The sequence below is a fragment of the Hypanus sabinus genome, chromosome 13 (genome assembly GCF_030144855.1).
Source record: "Hypanus sabinus isolate sHypSab1 chromosome 13, sHypSab1.hap1, whole genome shotgun sequence".
Taxonomy (NCBI): domain Eukaryota; kingdom Metazoa; phylum Chordata; class Chondrichthyes; order Myliobatiformes; family Dasyatidae; genus Hypanus; species Hypanus sabinus.
The window spans coordinates 92,033,196-92,052,520 of record NC_082718.1 but is presented as its reverse complement, the minus strand read 5'-3'; the positions used below and the strand labels follow the sequence as shown (position 1 = coordinate 92,052,520).

At 35.9% G+C, this 19,325-nt stretch overlaps 1 protein-coding gene across 3 annotated transcripts in view; it reads left to right on the top strand.

The window, feature by feature from the left end:
- Window positions 1–19,325, top strand: part of clip1a (CAP-GLY domain containing linker protein 1a) — a 154,192-nt gene that overhangs the window by 121,954 nt on the left and 12,913 nt on the right. For all 3 annotated transcript variants that reach the window (XM_059988215.1, XM_059988213.1, XM_059988214.1), the window contains 3 exons: window positions 4,726–4,846; window positions 8,447–8,499; window positions 17,821–17,938. In XM_059988215.1, coding sequence (XP_059844198.1) covers window positions 4,726–4,846; window positions 8,447–8,499; window positions 17,821–17,938 — 292 coding nt within the window. The remainder of the gene's footprint in view (window positions 1–4,725; window positions 4,847–8,446; window positions 8,500–17,820; window positions 17,939–19,325) is intronic.

Genomic DNA, 19,325 nt, shown 5'->3' with positions numbered 1-19,325 from the left:
AATTTGACAGAATCTTGCTCCCATGTTGAAACTCAGCACCACAAATCTTACCAAAAAATGCAGGTGGTTCTGTAAATGGAACCAATTTTAACGCCTTGTGTGAATTCAGACTTAGAAGGACAGCTTTCTAGCCAGCAAACCTCTTTGTACTTCAGGCAGCAATCAACTGAGATTCCTCAGTATATCTCTGAATAAATTTGTTTGCAATTGTTTTTTTAATTATTTGGAATATGTTAGTTTACATAAATTTAATTATTTCAGTTTTTTTTGTAAAATGTGTGCAGGATAGTTTTTTGCAGCAATACATAGAGGTACTAACTAGAGAAGGGGCAGTGTTGGACCTCCTGTTAGGGAATGAGATAGGTCAGGTGATGGAGGTATGTGTTGGGGAGCACTTCTGGTCCAGTGATCACAATGCCATTAGTTTCTATATAATTATGGAGAGGGATAAGACTAGACCCAGGGTTGAGATTTTTGATTGGAGAAAGGCTTAACTTTGAGGAGATGCAAAAGGATTTAGAAGGAGTGGATTGGGACAATTTGTTTAATGGGAAGGATGTAATAGAGAAATGGAGGTCATTTAAAGGTGAAATTTTGAGAGTACAGAATCTTTATGTTCCTGTTAGGTTGAAAGGAAAGGTTAAAAGTTTGAGAAAGCCATGGTTTTCAAGGGATATTGAAAACTTGGTTTGGAAAAAGAGGGAGATCTATATAAAATATAGGCAGCATGGAGTAAATGAGGTGCTCGAGGAATGTAAAAAGAATCTTAAGAAAGAAATCAGAAAAGCTAAAAGAAGATATGAGGTTGCTTTGGCAAGAAAGGTGAAAATAAATCCAAAGGGTTTCTACAGATATATTAATAGTAAAAGGATAGTGAGGGATAAAATCGGTCCCTTAGAGAATTAGAGTGGACAGCTATGTGCGGAGCCAAAAGAGATGGGGGAGATTTTGAACAATTTCTTTTCTTCAGTATTCACTAAGGAGAAGGATATTGAGTTGTGTAAGGTAAGGGGAACAAGTAGGGTAGTTATGGAAACTATGATGATTAAAGAAGAGAAAGTACTGGCACTTTTAAAGAATATAAAAGTGGATAAATCTCCAGGTCCTGACAGGATATTCCCTACGACCTTGAGGGAAGCTAGTGTAGAAATAGCAGGGGCTCTGACAGAAATATTTCAAATGTCATTAGAGACGGAGATGGTGCCGGAGGATTGGTGTATTGCACATGTGGTTCCATTGTTTAAAAAGAGTTCTAAGAGTAAACCTAGCAATTATCGGCCTGTAAGTTTGACATCACTGGTGGGTAAATTAATGGAAAGTATTCTTAGAGATGGTATATATAATTATCTGGATAGACAGGGTCTGATTAGGAGCAGTCAACATGGATTTGTGCATGGAAGGTCATGTTTGACAAATCTTATTGAATTTTTTGAAGAGGTTACTAGGAAAGTTGACGAGGATAAAGCAGTGGATGTTGTCTATATGGACTTCAGTAACACCTTTGACAAGGTTCCACACGAAAGGTTAGTTAGGAAGGTTCAATAGTTAGGTATTAAAATTGAAGTAGTAAAATGGATTCAACAGTGGCTGGATGGGAGATGCCAGAGAGTAGTGGTGGATAACTTTGTCAGGTTGGAGGCTGGTGACTAGTGGTGTGCCTCAGGGATCTGTACTGGGTCCAGTGTTGTTTGTCATATACATTAATGATCTGGATGATGGGGTGGTAAATTGGATTAGTAAGTATGCAGATGATACTAAGATAGGTGGCGTTGTGGATACTGAAGTAGATTTTCAAAGCTTGCAGAGAGATTTAGGCCAGTTAGAAGAGTGGGCTGAAAGATGGCAGATGGTATTTTGGTAGGAATAATCAAAATAGGACATACATGGTAAAAATTGAGGAATGCAGTAGAACAGAGTGATCTAGGAATAATGGTGCCTAGTTCCCTGAAGGTGGAATCTTGTGTGGATAGGGTGGTGAAGAAAGCTTTTAGTATGCTGGCCTTTATAAATCAGGGCATTGAGTATAGGAGTTGGGATGTAATGTTAAAATTGTACAAGGTATTGGTGAGGCCAAATTTGGAGTATTGTGTACAGTTCTGGTCACCAAATTATAGGAAAGATGTCAACAAAATAGAAAGAGTACAGAGGAGATTTACTAGAATGTTACCTGAGTTTCAGCACCTAAGTTACAGAGAAAGATTGAACAAGTTAGGTCTTTATTCTTTGGAGCGTAGAAGGTTGAGGGGGGACTTAATAGAGGTATTTAAAATTATGAGGGGTAACATGAGGGGGAACTTCTTTACTCGGGGAGTGGTAGCTGTGTGGAACGAGCTTCCAGTGGAAGTGGTCGAGGCAGGTTCGATTTTGTCATTTTTTAAAAAATTGGATAGGTTTATGGACAGGAAAGGAATGAAGGGTTATGGGCTGAGTGCAGGTAGGTGGGACTAGGTGAGAGTAAGTGTTTGGTATGGACTAGAAGGGCCAAGATGGCCTGTTTCCGTGCTCTAATTATTATATGGTTATATGGATGTCTGAAGTATTTCAAAAGGTTAACAGCCTGCAAAGCTGGTGTCAGGCTTTTGGCTAATGTAGGCGATTTTCTTGGCAGCTTTCTGGCCTGTTCTGTAAATCTATTTGACCAACTTACATTTCGTGAGACGCTAGTGCCATGGTGAACTTTGCTATTTCAGTGTAGACATGCTTGGCCAGCAAATTACCTTTTTGAATTTGAATCGGGCTAATACAAAGCAATGAAGAAACTGAGCAACAAGTTCAGACTATTTGCCTTATTCAACAAAATTAGGACCATTTCTTAAACCACATCAGTGAATGCATTCCCTTGTATTCATGTTTGAGGTTTTCCTTACACATTGCAAGTGTCATGCACAATTCCCCTATAATTTCCCTGCCTTTGTACATGCTGCTCAGGCATGCATAAGCCCACAAGAAACTTCTCCTCTCCCCATTTTGATGCTTTGCCTCTGCTTGATGACATTCAAAGCTTGGGAGTTCTCCATATGCAGAATGAAGATTGTAAATTTCCACCTCTCCTCAGGTTTTTATCTAAGATCAGTCCCCAAACTGGTGTAAATTGAGCAGGACCATGTTCCCACTTCAGAAGATATAAATATATTCCTTTTCACTTCATTCAATGATGGTAATTTAATTTGGTTTCTTGCTTAAAAGTTTCGATCTTTTTAATAATGGATTAAAAGCCACCTCAATCTTTCAGTCGAACATTGTACTTTGCCCATGCCTATACTCTTACCATGAAATGATCCTTTCTGATGCCTTTCTGCTCTTCTGAGAACTATCATCTCCTCTGTTGATTATGCTTTCAACTGACTCATTATTTTCCCATTATTACCTGGCTAATGCTTTTTATTGAGCCTATAAGAAGCATCCACTTTCTTCCTCGGCTTATATTCACTGGTTTGTCTCAGTATTCCACACAGAGGTATCTTCCTTTTCCTGAGCTGACATTTTGACATGTGAGTCAATCTTTTGGTGAAAGTTTTGTGTATCTGTCTCTGCTTCTTAATTTCAGATTTGCTACCAGTACAGTTGACTTTTTATTTTCTTACTATTATTTTCATGTTTTTACACTGCCTCCTGCCCACACCCCTCCCCCAATGCCCAACAAATCATGGGCGTCTGCATATTCAAGTGTATGTCTCTGTCTCTGCGTCACCTACAGGTCTGGACTTCTATTGAGCGTATTGAGGTCACTAAGACTGCTCTATTTGCAGGGTAGTACTGCCCTCTCCACCTTGTTTGCCAAATTCCAGTCTAAGATCACTTATCTGACACATTCTTTGTTTTACAGTTTTGAACTGTTTTGTGTATTGTGGCATCTTATTTCAGATTTGATTTTTTTTCCCTTTGTATTTTATTCACTGTTCTTTCACGGGTAAAATTTAATACAGCCTTTACCATTTTATTTTAACTTTTTTTTCCAGTGTCTGCTCTTTATCATTGCCAAGCAGTGTCAGGCTTTTTGCCAGTGCTCTAAAATGACTGGTCCTCATGCTTTACCATTTCCCACGTCCTTCCTAACTATCTCCCTACGAAAGCTTTTGCTCTCCTCCCACACCTTGCCAGCAATTCTGTCTGAGGTCAGTAAATTACCACATGACGAACAGTAGGACAAGGTACACTATACTTCACCATTTTGTGTCCTGGTGATTCAGTACACATATCTGCTTGTACTACAGGGAGAAAACTGTATCTTTTAATGGTTCAGTATATTGGAATAATTTTAAAACATAGGTTATGAACTGTGAGATTAATTATTCAAACATGCAGCTTTTCAAAAATATTCTCATTATAATATTAATGTTAGACAAAATAAATATGCATGTTTTACATAAGAATTGAAACTTATATCAAACGTGCTTTTTTAAGCTGTAATTTGCAGGAATCAGTTACTAATAGTGATGAATAAGTAAAGCTTCCAAAATAATTCTAAAAATATTTCTGCTCCTGTTAACATTCATGAACTGGCAACTCCCTGGACATTTGAGTTTTATGGTTCCTAAACTCATGGTTTATTTTTGCATAATTTGGATCCTTAACAATAAAAGCTTATTTTGCACATCTCACGTTAGATTACCATGTGACCTAGAAACATTTTAAAGATATGATGCTGATCCTCTCCCACTGTTTCCTTGCTTCACTCTCATCAGTGGTTACTATAGTAACCCTGTACTCACTTTGCCTTCGCAGAGAGGAGCTGAAGCTGGCAGCAGCCCAGAAGACCCAGCAGCTGGCAGCACTACACGAGGAAAACAGCAAACTGGCAAGTGAGTTGGGTAAGAGCAGGGACGAAGTCACCAGCCATCAAAAGGTAAGGAACTTTAATTTTTCTTCCCTGCAGCTATTTTTGGAATTTCAAAATTTGTAATATCAATACATGTTAAACTCTGATTTATCATTTGACATTTCCATTTTTCTGCATTCTTATTTACTTCAGCAAACCTTTTAAATGTAATAAAGGGAAGCCGTTTTACTAAATACAAAGTGTCAGTTTATACATTTAAATAGTTAATCTAGTCAAAAGCTTTACTTTTTGGAAACCTAAGCACTTTGGAATTAGGATATCCTTAACCACAGCCCCCATACAGGTTGTTACCCCTAGCAACGCGTATGCATGTGCATCAATTTACATAATTCATTTTCTACTTTACTGTGTTTACTAATTTCTTGATATTGTAATATCTCCACTGAGAAATATGTTTGATTTTTTTCCTATAGTTTTGATCTAGATTAGCTCCTTAAGCAATATCTTGACTTAAATTCTCATCTTCGTTTTTAACTCTCTCCAAGGCCATCATCCTTCTCATTTCTATAATCCCTGTAGCCCTACTACCCTCTAAGATACTTGGCTGCTATTGGCCTCTTGACCAACTATGAACTTAAGACTTTAAGACATGGGAGCAGAATTAGGCCATTCATCCATTGCTTACCATTGATGGCTACATCTTCAGCAGCCAAGCCCCAAGCTCTGGATTTCTCTTTTGATTTGTTCAGCCCCATTAATTATTTCAAAGTTTAGAACTCTTTTTAAAAAAAACAAGTTTGTAGTCATCTGCTAAACTACCAAGGCTCTGTCCTCAGATTTTGAAAGATAAAGCTTATGTGAAGTGCATTGAGACAATTTGATATATTAAAAGTTCTATATAAATGCAAGTTATTTTCAGTTTAAGTTATTAGTACGCATTGCTTACATTGACCTACAGAAATAGGATTGGTTATGTGTAGGCACATGGTAACTAGCAGCTATCAATGAAGTCCATTTTTAAAATTTCTACTTTTAAAATAGAATAAAAGTGCTAATTTTGTTTTATTTCATTGACTTAGGGAACTTAGTAAACTAATGGAATAGAGTCATGAATTTTTGAAGCCAACTTTTAAAATTAGCCTTAAATTTATGAGAGACCTCAATATAGTAAATAGGAAGGATACATTTCCCTTAGTAACAAGAATAAAAACTGGGGCATAAGGTAAAAAGGAATTGGGAGAGAGAGAAGATAATGAGCATTCCACTCAGAGGGTGGTAGGGTCCATAACTCGCTGCCTGAAACGGTAATAGAGACAGAAATACTCATCATATTTAAACAATATTTGGATGTATACCTGAAGAGCTGAGACCTATAGAGCTACTAACCTCATACTGAAAGAGCTTCTCTTTTTTTATGACTGTCACAGATATGGTGGATTGAATGCCCTACTTTTTGGAAGCCGTGAATTTACTGTGATTCCATGATGTAAGATTCAAGTACATTCACTACCAAAGAATGTATAAAATATAAAACCTTGAGATTTGCTTATCAACATTTCTCTTGGGCAAATTTAATTTGTAGCAAAACAATCAGATTCAGGTTAGCACATTGTGTACTATTACCATAACCCAACTAAGTTACTAATAAAAGTAAAACTGTTATGGGTTTTATCTTGTTAAAGTTAACCATGACAGTAGTTATAAAAGTATACCCTGAATTCCAAATATTTTCTATATCTCAGTTGGTGTCACAAGAATGAGCATTAAAATATTCAACCATATTTCATTATTTGGACTTGTTTGCATTAAAATTGATAACAGAAAACCAAAGATAAGTGATTTAAAAATCATGTTTCATTATCTAACCTCAGGATTGCTATGATTAACTGTCATAATCCAGCATAGAATATCAGGCAGTGAGTTACTGAAAGATTCAAGCAATGCAGTTCTCTCCAAGGTTTTTTTTCCAATGTTTTTGATTACTATTAAATTGTACATCACCTTATCATTGCCTGTCTTATTGAAGTCTCTAAGTAGCCTTGAACTGTCAAAAACTTTATTCTTTTGTGACATGATTACATGAAAAAATAGAGTATTTTAGAATCTTAAAATGAAAGGTTTATATTTTTGATCCATTGCAATATCTTGTACTTAATCGCTGGTTTGATTCAGGTACAGATATCACTGACAATTCTAAAAATTAACAAATTCTCTTTTTTATCATGTGATAGAATTAATATTGTAAGATAGCATTGCATTCTAATTTAGTAAAATAATTCTAGTTAAACTGTTCATTCGCAACGTAAATTGTTATGCTCCAAAGAAAAGGTCCCTTATTTTGTTATCTTGTGTGACCTGTGCATTTATTAGTTGTCCATGCCCCTATCAAAATATGTTGTACTTTACCCTCTTAAATTCCAGTTGTAATCTGACCAACAACTTAGCCTTCATTTCTCCGGCAAAATAATTTGCCAGAGACTCACCCTGATAATCTCCCCAAATCCTCTGAGGGTCCCTAACCCACCATTATATAATTTCACTCTAGCCTCATACTGATGTTCCATTACCCAACCTATTGCTTGGGAACCCCTTTATAGTTTCAATGATAGTTATAAAAACATAGAAAATAGGATCAGAAGTAGGCTACCAAGCAGCTTGGGCCTATCAGTTTGAGCATGGGGACCATCCACTTCATTGCTTTGTTTCCATTTTATCCCCACTGTTCCAATTAGCATTAACGAAAATATTTACTTCCTCCTTAAACATATTTATTTTTGTTGTCTCCACTGCCACCGTAGGTAAAGCATTCCACAGGTGCACCAAGTGCTGAAAGAATACTTTTTTCTTGATCTTGTTCTGAACAGTATACCCTTTCTTGAGGCTGTGACCCACTTTATTCTGTTGTTTCTTAAATTGTTTCGTTGGCCAACATTTTTCCTTCATCAAAACGGATCGGTTGATTATCCATGTTATCGTTACTTCATGGATTCTATTCTTTAAATGTTGGTTATAACCCTCCAAATAAATGAATTGTTTTGAGGAAAAGTTGATTTGATAAAATTACATAATACTCTTAGTACATAATTAACTGTAGTTCTTTTTGCAGTATTATTCAGTTTGTCAGTAACTTGTATCCATTTCCTTGTGATATTTGCCATGTGAACACAGTTTTTAATTTTTTGTAGACTTGGCTGAATTCTAGGAAAACTGCATCTGTTGTGGAAATGATGTACCACTGGGAATCAATCTGACATATTTAGCATATATGCCACTTTATCTGCATCTTTGCAGTTTTACAGGAAGCTAAAGTGCAAGTTATATTTGAACTGGGATTTTTTTTAAAATTATATTTTGTCTTGATATTAATGCTACTTTCTTTGCTTAGCCTAAATGTGCCTACTTCGTTCTTTTGCATTTCTCTTACAAACCTAAATAGATATATAGAAATGAAAACAATATTGTATGTGTTCTTACTCTTCTGTCTTGTACTTTGCTATTTAAGAATTAAGTGTTTACTAAGATTATAAATGTTATTAAATTACTGGTTTTGGATTTATAATTTTATGTACTCTCCAGAGTTTAGATAATTCAAAACTCTTTGTAGGCTGCTCCCCTTAACGCTTTGGCAATAAAAGTTTCCAGCTATGTTTTTTTTTCCAATTTCAGCTCGAAGAGGAGCGATCTGCACTTAATAATCAACTGCTAGAAATGAAAAAGAGGTAAGTTCTCCAAATTCTGTAATACAAAGTATTTCTTTTCTGGGAAAATTGCAGGCTAATCCGCTGACTAGTGCGGAAACATTTTAACTGTCAAGTAAGTGTGAATGGCTGTCAGTGGAGTAAATTACATTTATACTCCCCCACTGGGTGCATGCTATTTTTTACTTAATAATTTCAAATAATTTTATAAATTGGTTTATAAAAATGTTCAATTTTAACTAGAATGAGCTTCTTCTGGCATTTTTATTTTAAGTAAGGGCAGTAAATAGGGCTTTTAGAGTCGCTATATGAAGTATGATTTCAAATTACAGAAATATTAATCAAAAGTTGATTTTTATTTGCAAGCTTGTGCCTACATGGGAGGTCTGTTACTACTATTATTAGGGACAGGATGGGCTTGTTCAATTAATGCTTTGGGAGCAGAAAGGATATTAATATTTCCTTGGTGACTGGACTATTAGGTTTAGCATGATTAAACTGTCTATTCACATAGTGTTACTGAAATTAGAGCATCATCACTACACAGCTTGTATTTTTATGGAAAACACATTTTCAGTTTTTTGTCTGTTAAAGAAACTGAACCCTATTTTAAATCTAATGTGTGACCCTTTACCCTTCACAATCTTTCAGTATTTCTAGATCATTGTTTAGTTGTTCTTTGCTAAGAAACTGTGAAATAGTTTTTTTAAATCTTTATGATGTAAATTGTAGTTGAATTTCCTGATTTTAATATAATTTCCATTTTTCAAATAGCTCATTGTAGAAGTAATTTATTAATTATGAATTAATTTAGTGAAATAAAATTAATTCAAACATTATAATAATTTTAAGCTGTATCACTGCGACCAAATGCTCATAAACTTTTATAAAACTCATATCTAACGTTGCCAAGTTGTGAAGACCCAAGCAATTGTTAACGATTAACTATTAAATGTAGGAAGGATTAGAGAACATTAGCAATATTCCAGTAAATGTATTGAAATTACTAGTAAATTTCAAATTTATTATTAAGTTATTAGTTTTTCAAATAATTTACTTACTGAATAAAATAAGCAGGTGTATTTGACTGCACACAGCTGTCTTTTGTACTGTATTTAATTATAGAATTGACTTGTTTAAAACAAATCCAAAAGCAATTCCTTATGCCATGACCCAGATCTTGCATGAACTGAAATTCAAATTAAAACCTTACTGTAAAAAGAATACAACTGCCCCTCAATAATAATGCAGGTCGTATGAGCTTACATGGCATGTGAATAGTGGATATGTTGAATAATGTTCTTCAATTTTTTAAGGACATAATCTTATAATAGCTACTTAATTTGGACCTGGACTACATGCAAGTTGCTAATCATAGAAAAGTAGAACAGTCTGATTAGACTGTTATAGTTTTATCCAGGGTGCATTTTTTTGAAGAAGATGGGGGATAAGTAGAGTTCAGTGACAATCATAGCAAAGCAAGGTCAAATACTAAAGTATGAATTCTGTTTCCAAATAACTTATAAAGATTTTTGAGACTGGGTTCAGTCATATTTTAAAATTTTAGCTGGGTAAATCTTGATGACTACTGAAAGCCCTTACAGAGCTGTTTTTTTTTTGTTGCATTGAAAAGGACATTGACAACAGTTTTCAGTACAATTTTTTGTCCTAAAATTATACTTTGCATTGAGTCATGCAGTATTGTTTCAGAGCCCAATTAGAAGTAACCCAGAGCAGTAAGACTGTGTATGTTCGTGGTACTGTCAGATGAAAAGTACAAATTCTCCACCTTGTTATGTTTGCTGAGGAAATAATACACAACCACTCAAGTCACATTGTTAAAAGGGAATTTATAAATGCTTAGAAGCACAACGCTTATAGCCTCTGACCGTCAAGAATAAACTTGTAAATGAAAATGTGCCTTTTAAATGAAATTATTTGAATGTTAATCTTTGAAAGCTAAATATTATTTTATTGAACATTAACCTTTGTTTTTGTGCTAACGCAAGCTTGTCAAACAAGTCGCTGTGGCTTGCAAAGTTTCATTGTCTCTTTGCATTACTTACAAAGCCTCATCTCACTCCTCTCTCTCTCCTAATTTTGCTGTCCTTGCTAAATCTGTCTGTCTTTGATGGTAAGACTGAAAAAAGTCTATCCACGTTACAATAAGTAGCCAAAATCAATCAACCCATAATTTTTGTACATACTATGGCTGCAACCTTCCTTTACCATGTCTTGCTTCTGTGTGAATTATTTCAAGCAATTTTTTAACGAAATAAACCATTTAATGCGGAATTATGTAACTTCCTGGATTGTAATTTGCATTTTTTTCTTCCATGTTTCTAACTTGTGCTTCTTGTTATCTTGCATTTTAAAGCTTGCCCAATAACACTTTAAGGTATTTGCTTCATGACTAGACTTTTTTCTTACTTTAACAGTAAGAGGAGAATCTGGGTGATGCAAGGAACCTTTTGAAACAATTTACACAAACAAAAAACACTCTGAAGTTAGTTTTTAGATAAGTTTCAAAAGCTAGCCTAAATGTTGCCATTGTTTGGGATTCCTGTGCAGTTGCCATCTAATCAGATCTACATAGCCCCGATCATAGAAGCCTGTTTAAATTGGTCTTGTATAAAAACTATGCATCATAGCAACATTTTACTATTAGCTTTTAGTGTTTTTTACATATTATTTGATCTCTGTTAATGTAACTTCAGTAAATGCTAGTGAAAATTTTCAAAAAGATAGAAATATTCTATTTAACGTAAATATCAAATAGCAAAATTGTGTAACCCATCAGATGTCCCTCTTGTAGACAATATAAAGCTGACCCAAGACAGACTCCATCTACCTTTTTAATCTTTGACAGCAAGTCTGGTAAAGTTCTGCTGTAACCAGCAGAGTAAACAAAGCTGCACAGTTTTTTCAATTTTGAAACATGCCCTGTTATTTTCATATTTTGCCATTGGTATAAAAACCCATCTTGTTTTTGCTCATCCTACTCAACTGGCCTGTGAGACTGCAAACCCACCAATATGGTTGAGTGTTAACAATCCTCTGAAATAGTCCATCAAACCACTCTGTTCAGAAGAGAGTTATGAATGCCAGTGAACCTATCTGTAAATATATTTTTAAAAATCTATACATTCAGCCTTGACTGGGGAGCAGAATCACTGATTATGCTCAAGGAGTCCTTGAGTAAATGTGTTTCGACCATCTGTTTAGTTTTGAGGGTGAACAACATAAAATATCAGTTTAATAATAACTTAAAAGACAAATAGTATCATCTGTAAGCTATTTGACCCTTGATTTGCTTGGCAAGTCAGCAAAAAATTTTGCTTCTGTTGATATGTGTGTGTACAGATATTACTCAGTCCCACATCAAGATTCTGACTTTGCACTTTTGACCAAAGCAATTTCTGTGCAGTGTCATCAATCCCAGATAGACCTGATGGAATTGCACTCCATTACCATTAGGAAGTTTAGAATTCCACATAAGCCTGTGTGCGGGTAAAGATCCTGACCTTTCAGGGAAATGTCTTAATGATTTTCCAATTGTGCACCAACTTCAGGCCCTTCATAGAGTCCAGTGGTAGTGGACCAGCTTGCCCTGTGTCAGATTAGAAATGGTTCAAGTACACAAACTCCATTCATTTCAATAAAGAGGAATGGCTATGGGAGAGAGGGCGAGTTTCAGATAATTTATTATTTTTAATTGAGTTAAATAATTCTTGGGGGGTTTCTAATGCTCTGAAGTTTTAATGCTTATTTTTCTTGCTAATCTTTAACATTTTTAGTCTTGCAACTAATTTTTGAGTTTGACTGTCAGAGCTAGCTCACAAATTGAAATTTTAGCGCTGTAACGGGAAAGGATGGTTCCTACTGAATATACAGTACTGCTTTCATCAGGTGGTTCTCTTTACAGATAACCATGAGGTGAGATGCTCAGGTAATGAATCAGCTGCTTTAGGGTTAGTAAATGTTTTTGGGCAGGAATGGTCAAAAGAAAGTAAAGTTCAATTTGTCTTATTCACATTTTCATCTGTAGCTATTCAAGTTGAAACTCTCATACAAATGTACTGTTTCTCGTTGATCCATTTTATCAACCATGATTGTAAACTAATGGATGTTAGTTTCTGTATAATCATCTGATCTTTTCATCTTTAACACTTTTAAAATATGTTAAATGCCCGTGCCAGAATTACTGTTTTAAAAAAGAATCATTCCTAAAGTTGTACCTGTACATTGTTTTTGTTGCTCTGCTTCATTGCTTTCTTAATAATTAAACAATCTCATTAATCAAAGTTATTTATATAAAGCACAGCGTAGCAGTTAGTGCAACACTATTGCAGCTCAGGGTTTCGGAGTTCAGTTCCAACGTCCTCTGTAAGATGTACGTTCTTCACGTGTGCATAGGTTTCCTCCGGGTGTTCCGGTTTCCTCCCACAATCCAAACACCTATTGGTTAGTAGGTTCATTGGTCTTTGTAAATTGTCCTGTGATTGAGGTCAGGTTAAATCAGTGGGTTGTTGGGCAGCATGTCTCGGTGGGTCGGAAAGACCTGTTCTGCACTGTATCTATAAATAATAAATCAATAATAAAATCTTCTATTAAAATATATTCAGAATATTTCTCCAAACATAAAAATCTGCAGCAAACTAACAGACATAAAATGCACTACTTGTTTACTTGTGCAGCAACACTAATTCTATCGATAACAATTGACTATCCATAAAATGGCAGCTATAGTCCAGAAAGGATTGACATCTTCATGAGTTAAAACTACAGAACCAAATTGTTGATTTACAATAAGTCGTTCCCTGCTTCAACTCATCTGCTTTTTGCATTTTCTTATTTTCCCCTTACTGAACTTCAGGTCATCAAGAACTCTGGTAGCAATTTCCTAATCCATGTCAAATTCCTGTTCACCCAACACTTCCATAATTAGATTACTACTGTTAGTTCATTTAAACAATTCCATTATCAATCTTGTTTTCAAATTCCTCATAACTTTAACAACTCAGTATTCACCCTAATTCGTTTAGTTGTGTAACTCTCCAAAATGTATGGCCTCTCTAAACTAAATTACTTCGTTGTCATTAGCCAAAACCCTCCCAGAACTTTTCCATATCTCCATTCCTCTTTCATTCAAGATACTCCAAAAAATTTATACTTTTTGGTCTTCTACACTAAATTCTTCTTGGGTGGTTTGTCATCAAACTTGGATTTGATACCATTACTGATATTTGAACAGATTTGGAAACTTAAAGAGCATACTGTTTTGTTTTTTTATTTATAAAAAGAAAGGGGGGTTGTAATTTATCAATCTTCCTTTTCTGTATTGTCAATGTTAGATCGAGAAATACTTTGCATCTAAAAAGATACATGGGCAACTTGACCAATTGACTAGACTTATTCTAGGTCTGCAGGGTTTGAGCTATGAAGAAAGATGGAAAGAATTAGAACCTTTTTAGCCTAAGTAGATGGAGAATGAAAGGGGACATGATAGAAGTGATCAAAATCATTAAGGGTATAAGTAAGCTGGATGCCAGCTGCTACATCAAAATTAATCCATCAACAAGGACACGGGGCCATAGGTGGAGACTGGATAAAGGGAGATTTCAGACTAACATCAGGAAGCATTTCTTTACACAGTGAATTGTGGATACATGGAACAAACTACCTAGTTATGTAGTTGAGAGTAGTATCTTTAGAGAATTTCAAATCTAAATTCGATAGTTATTTCAGCACACTATGTGAATAGGAATTTGTCGAGCTTTGATAGGCCAAATGGCCTGTTCTTGTCAAACGCTTTCTAAAGTTCTAATGATTGGGGACGGGCGTGCTGAGGTATTTATTACAAATTAGGGCATTTTAATTTTCACTGAAACTCACAAAATGCTGGATGAGCTCAACAGGCCAAGTAGCAACTATAGAAAAAAGTAACTGTGGATGTTTCATGCTGAGACCCTTCATTCTTGGCCCGAAACAGCGACTGTTTACTCTTTTCCATAGAAGCTGCCTGGCCTGCTGAATTCCTCCAACATTTTGTGTGTATTGCTCTGGATTTCCAGCATCTGCAAATTTTATCATGTTTTTTAATTTACATTGAGGTTTTTTTTTGCAGCAAGTGTCCTGTTAATCATATTTAAACCCAGCTATGATTATTTTTTATTAACTGCATCCAGTTGTTTTTGGAACAATATTCTGAAGAAAATCTCTGCTTTTATTTGCATAAATATTCTGACTTTGAGCTGACTTGCCCAGTATGCAGATAATTACATTTTAATTTGGTACCTTATAAGAAGAATGAGCTCAAGTTTTGCAATCTTAAAATTAAAAGTGACTTTCAGATTTTTAGGAATGCTCTGATATTTTGGCCATCAGGACTTCAATCTATAAGCCTTTTTTTCTTTTCCAAGGATTCTATTCTTTAGCAAAGATAAAAATAAACCATCAGCATGTGTGGATTCATTTAATTATAAATGTACTTTGGAATTTTAATAAAATTATAAAAACAAGTATGAGATCATACAGCAGTCCCAGTACCCCAACAGCAAGTGCTAAACTGACATAGCTTCAAATGGAGTTAAGCTTCTCCACTACATTGTACTGTGAAATCTGTAATTCTTCAAGTTTGTGGAAGGAATTTGCAATTGTATTACCTATTGACATATAAACGGTATTGATAAAGTTTTGTTATATGCTTCCTCCTTTCCTCCCTTAAGTTTATTTCATCCATTCACCAATTCCCTGAAATAAATTGGACAGGCAGACTATAACAGTGAGGTTTTACTAAAATTACTGGGTCAATAATCCCAGCCCCAAGAGTCCCTGAGAGCAGCATGTTAGACCCTACTAATTTCAGCTGCTACATTCTACATTCAGCCTACTGAACAAATGTTGAAAGTGGGATTGCATGCTGGTGATTGAACAATGTTCAATCCCATTTGGTGTTAGACATTTGTGAGCAGCTAGACATGGACGATGTTCAGGAATGGACTGATCACAGAAGTGCCAGGCAATGTCCATCTCCAGCAAGCAAGAGTCTGACGACCTATACTTGATATCCATCACCTAGTCCCCATCTTCCACATTGATTAAAGACTAAGTTGGAATAGGTATATAAACTCTTGGCTTTGAGTTAGAAGATGTGTATTCTGCATCAACTCACCAGCCTTTCCACTGTGTACCTGGCACAAGTTAGGAGAATAATGACATGCACTCCAATTACCTGGCAGAATGCAGCTCCAACAACTTTTGAGAAACTAATTAATGCTTGATTGGCACTCCTTTCCTTATTGCCTTTATCATCTGCAAAATGCCCTGCCTTTGTTTGATGACACTACTCTGGCAGCACCTCGTAATCAAGAAGGCAGCAAGCTCAAGGAAACACCGACACTCCAGGCTCTCAACCTGTCCAAAAAACAGCATTTAGGCTTTTAAATACTTCCCTGTTTCTCCTCCATTACTGGATCCAAATCCTGGAATTCCCTGCTCAGTAGCACAGAAGGAATACATTCTCAAGAAGAACCATTGAACCTTGAGAACCATTCTCAAGTAGTTCAACACCATGTTCTGGAGGCATATAGGGATAATACCCACTTCCAAAGAAAATCAATAAATGACAAAATATAAAGCATTACCACAAGTTGAAGACTGAGCTTATGTTAATTCACATCCCATATTTATTTTCATGGGGGGGGAGAAACAATTACTGCTTTCAGAGAACAAATTTGGGAATGAATGAAAAAATTCAAACAGTGACTCAAACCCAGTTCGATCTGATCACTATCTAATGTAGTGAATGGCTCCTCTTGCCACTGAACTTGAATGGTATCGAGCTAATTCCCTTGAATGTAGGCATTGTGATGAGTAATACAAAATTTGAAACTCAATGCCTCATGCTGTACCTGGAACTAACAAGAGTGGTCAAAGAGGAAAAATATATTCTTCCCCGATATTGATAGTCCTTGCCCGCGAGGATATAAAATGCCAGACGTGCTAGCATTTTGTTTGGTTGCATTGCCAAGTATAATTTTGAAATGCAGTAGTTGAGGAAGGTGGCTCATTTCATTCCCAAGAGCTTTAGAGATGCTCAATAAGTATTTTCTTCTCTCATTTAATTCACATCCTACATATTATTTTCTAAATTACACTATTAAAGCATTATTCAATTGATGGAAAAAGAAGCAAATACTGTAGCCTATCACTACATTGGGACAGTGATTTCACCCACTCTGCATTTCAGACATTGCTATTGATTTTTTTCAGTCCCCCCACGAGAAAACTACTTCTTTCTTTTGTTTAACCCCAAGTTCTATAAACCTGTATTTTTATTTTTTAAAGTTGCACTCATAATAATACTGCCAGTCAGGAGAGAAAGATTGCCATAGAGCTGGTGTTCTAAAACATCTTGCCAAATCGCAGGTGATTAACCAGCTTTGCACTGAGGGATAAAAAGAAATGGCAATATAGGCCACTTACAACAAGCATTGTGTTCTTTTTGCTATTAAACCCAGGTTCTCCACTTAATTTTCTCATTCCTGATAGCATGAAAATCAATTTAGCAGTTTATATTGCCATCTCCGCTCAAAGAATTGGTTTCATTTCGTTTAGCATGTTATGTGTCTCAATGATCCTTCACTTTACCTGCTGAATCTGAATGTCTCCTCTACCAAGCTAAAATTGTGTAAATGTAATTATTTATAGTCCTTGTTGTTTGCAGTCAACTGTCGATGCCATTTTCAAAGAGGGAGCATGCAGATATGAGCTGGATTCACAACAGATACTCATTTGCATGCTCCAATAATTGCAGTTGCAGCACTATGCATGCAATCATTGTTGCTTGGCATCATGTCTGTGCCTTTCATGGATGATAGATTATGACATTAAATAAGTGTGCAGTCTGGTGTTAAATTAGCATCTTAACTGTAAGATACACAAACTTTGTTGAATTGAGCAGTGTTGTGCTTCACGAATATTGTGTATATAATCATTGGTATGCAAAACCATGCATGTTCATTTATCTATAAATGGAGTTTGGTGTCAGTGTGGCCAGAACCACTGTGGAATAGTTTTTGTGTCTTGCTGCAGTTCATAAAATGTCACATTATTGACACAACAATCTGAAGATGTAAGTATAAGATTTCCTATTTCTAAAAAAAAGCACCAAAATACAGTAATAAATAAAATCTGCATTTTAAATATTAATAGTAATTTGTTCTACTCAATTTTGGATACTTCCATGATGGTGAATACAAGTGAAAATGAAATCTGAATTTAGTTTCTTTTTAGTGATTGTGGTATGATTAGTATTCTGAGATTTTCATTTTTCTGCAGAGAATCCTTATTAAAGAAAGAGTTTGAAGAAGACAAAAACTCTTTACAGAAATCCATTGCAACTACCAGTGCCTTAATAACAGATAAAGACAAAGAACTAGAGAAACTCAAGAATGAGGTAACATATCTTTATGCAAATTGGTGCCAAATGTTGGGAATATACAAATTGAAAAACAATTTCAACACTTAAGTTTCATTACAAATAAAAGTAACATTTGTTAACAGAATATTGTTATAGGTCACCATCAGTATACACAACCAGAAATCTTAGAAGTCTTCATGGAAACAAGTTGCAACTCTTAGGTCTGCCACATGTGAAAAAGAAGGCTTGCACATGTGTTGTAATAAAGAAAGAGACTATACCTCTCAAAGCCCCTGTAGTTGATGGAAATGCATTTTATACAATCCAATGTGGTAGTAATATATCTTTTCCTATTACCTATAATGTGTCCTATGCAGGCACTGAGATGTCCATGCCCCCTACGGCCTTGAACAGTGGTGACGAGTCAGCTTTGTGAATTGCTGTAATCCCCTGCCTCAGGTTGCTGCTGCATACAGTGTTCGTAAGCAACAGCAATATTTTCTAATTTTGATGTGTGATTTGGGCATGGTGGTGGTGCCACCTTGCACCTGCTGACTTTGACCTTCATGTAAATGCTAAGGTTCTCTCAGGAAAGCCTGGCCAGACAACTGTAGTGTTATCTTGTAGATGCAGCAAGGTTGCAGTGACGGAGGGAGTGAACGATTGAGGCAGACTTTGGGGTGGCTATCAAACAGGCTGTTTAGTCCTGAACATTGCGAGTATTCCACTACACTCCTGATTTATGCCTTGTAAATGGTGAGAAAAATGGTGACAGGAGTCAAAAAGTAAGTCACTGAGAGGAACAGTCCTCTCCCCCACCAGGTCAGCAGGTTCTCTGTCCACCAACTCTGCAGTGATCATCAACCATCCGCTTACATTAGTGCATTTATCTCCTCTCATTTTCACTAACTATCCCACAAATTCTATTACTCCCATACACTCCTGGGTCAGTTTACAAAGGCCAATTAACCTAAAAACATCTTTGGGATGTGGGGAAAAACCAGAGCAACTGGAGAAGATCACACAGTGGAGAACGTGAAAAGTCTCTGCAGATAGCACCCGGTGTTAGGATTGAGCCTGGGTCTCTGGCACCACAAGGCAGTGTCTCTAGCTACAACATTGTGCCACCCCAAGGAAATATTCACTCCAGGGCAGTCAGTTGTCCATGATACTTAGAGACTTTCCTTGTGCATCCAAAAATGCCCAAGAAGCTGAGAAGACCACATATTTTCCATCTTTCATTTTGAGGACAGACATGGTCCATATTCAGCTTTTGTTGCAAAGCAGACAACTTTGATAAAACTGCCTTGGGAAATTCATCCTAATCTCAATTTGACATTAAAGTGCAGTTTTTGAGTTCATGATGTTTGATTCCTCCATTGTTACATGAATCTCAGGGCGGATATCCTACCACAGGCTACCA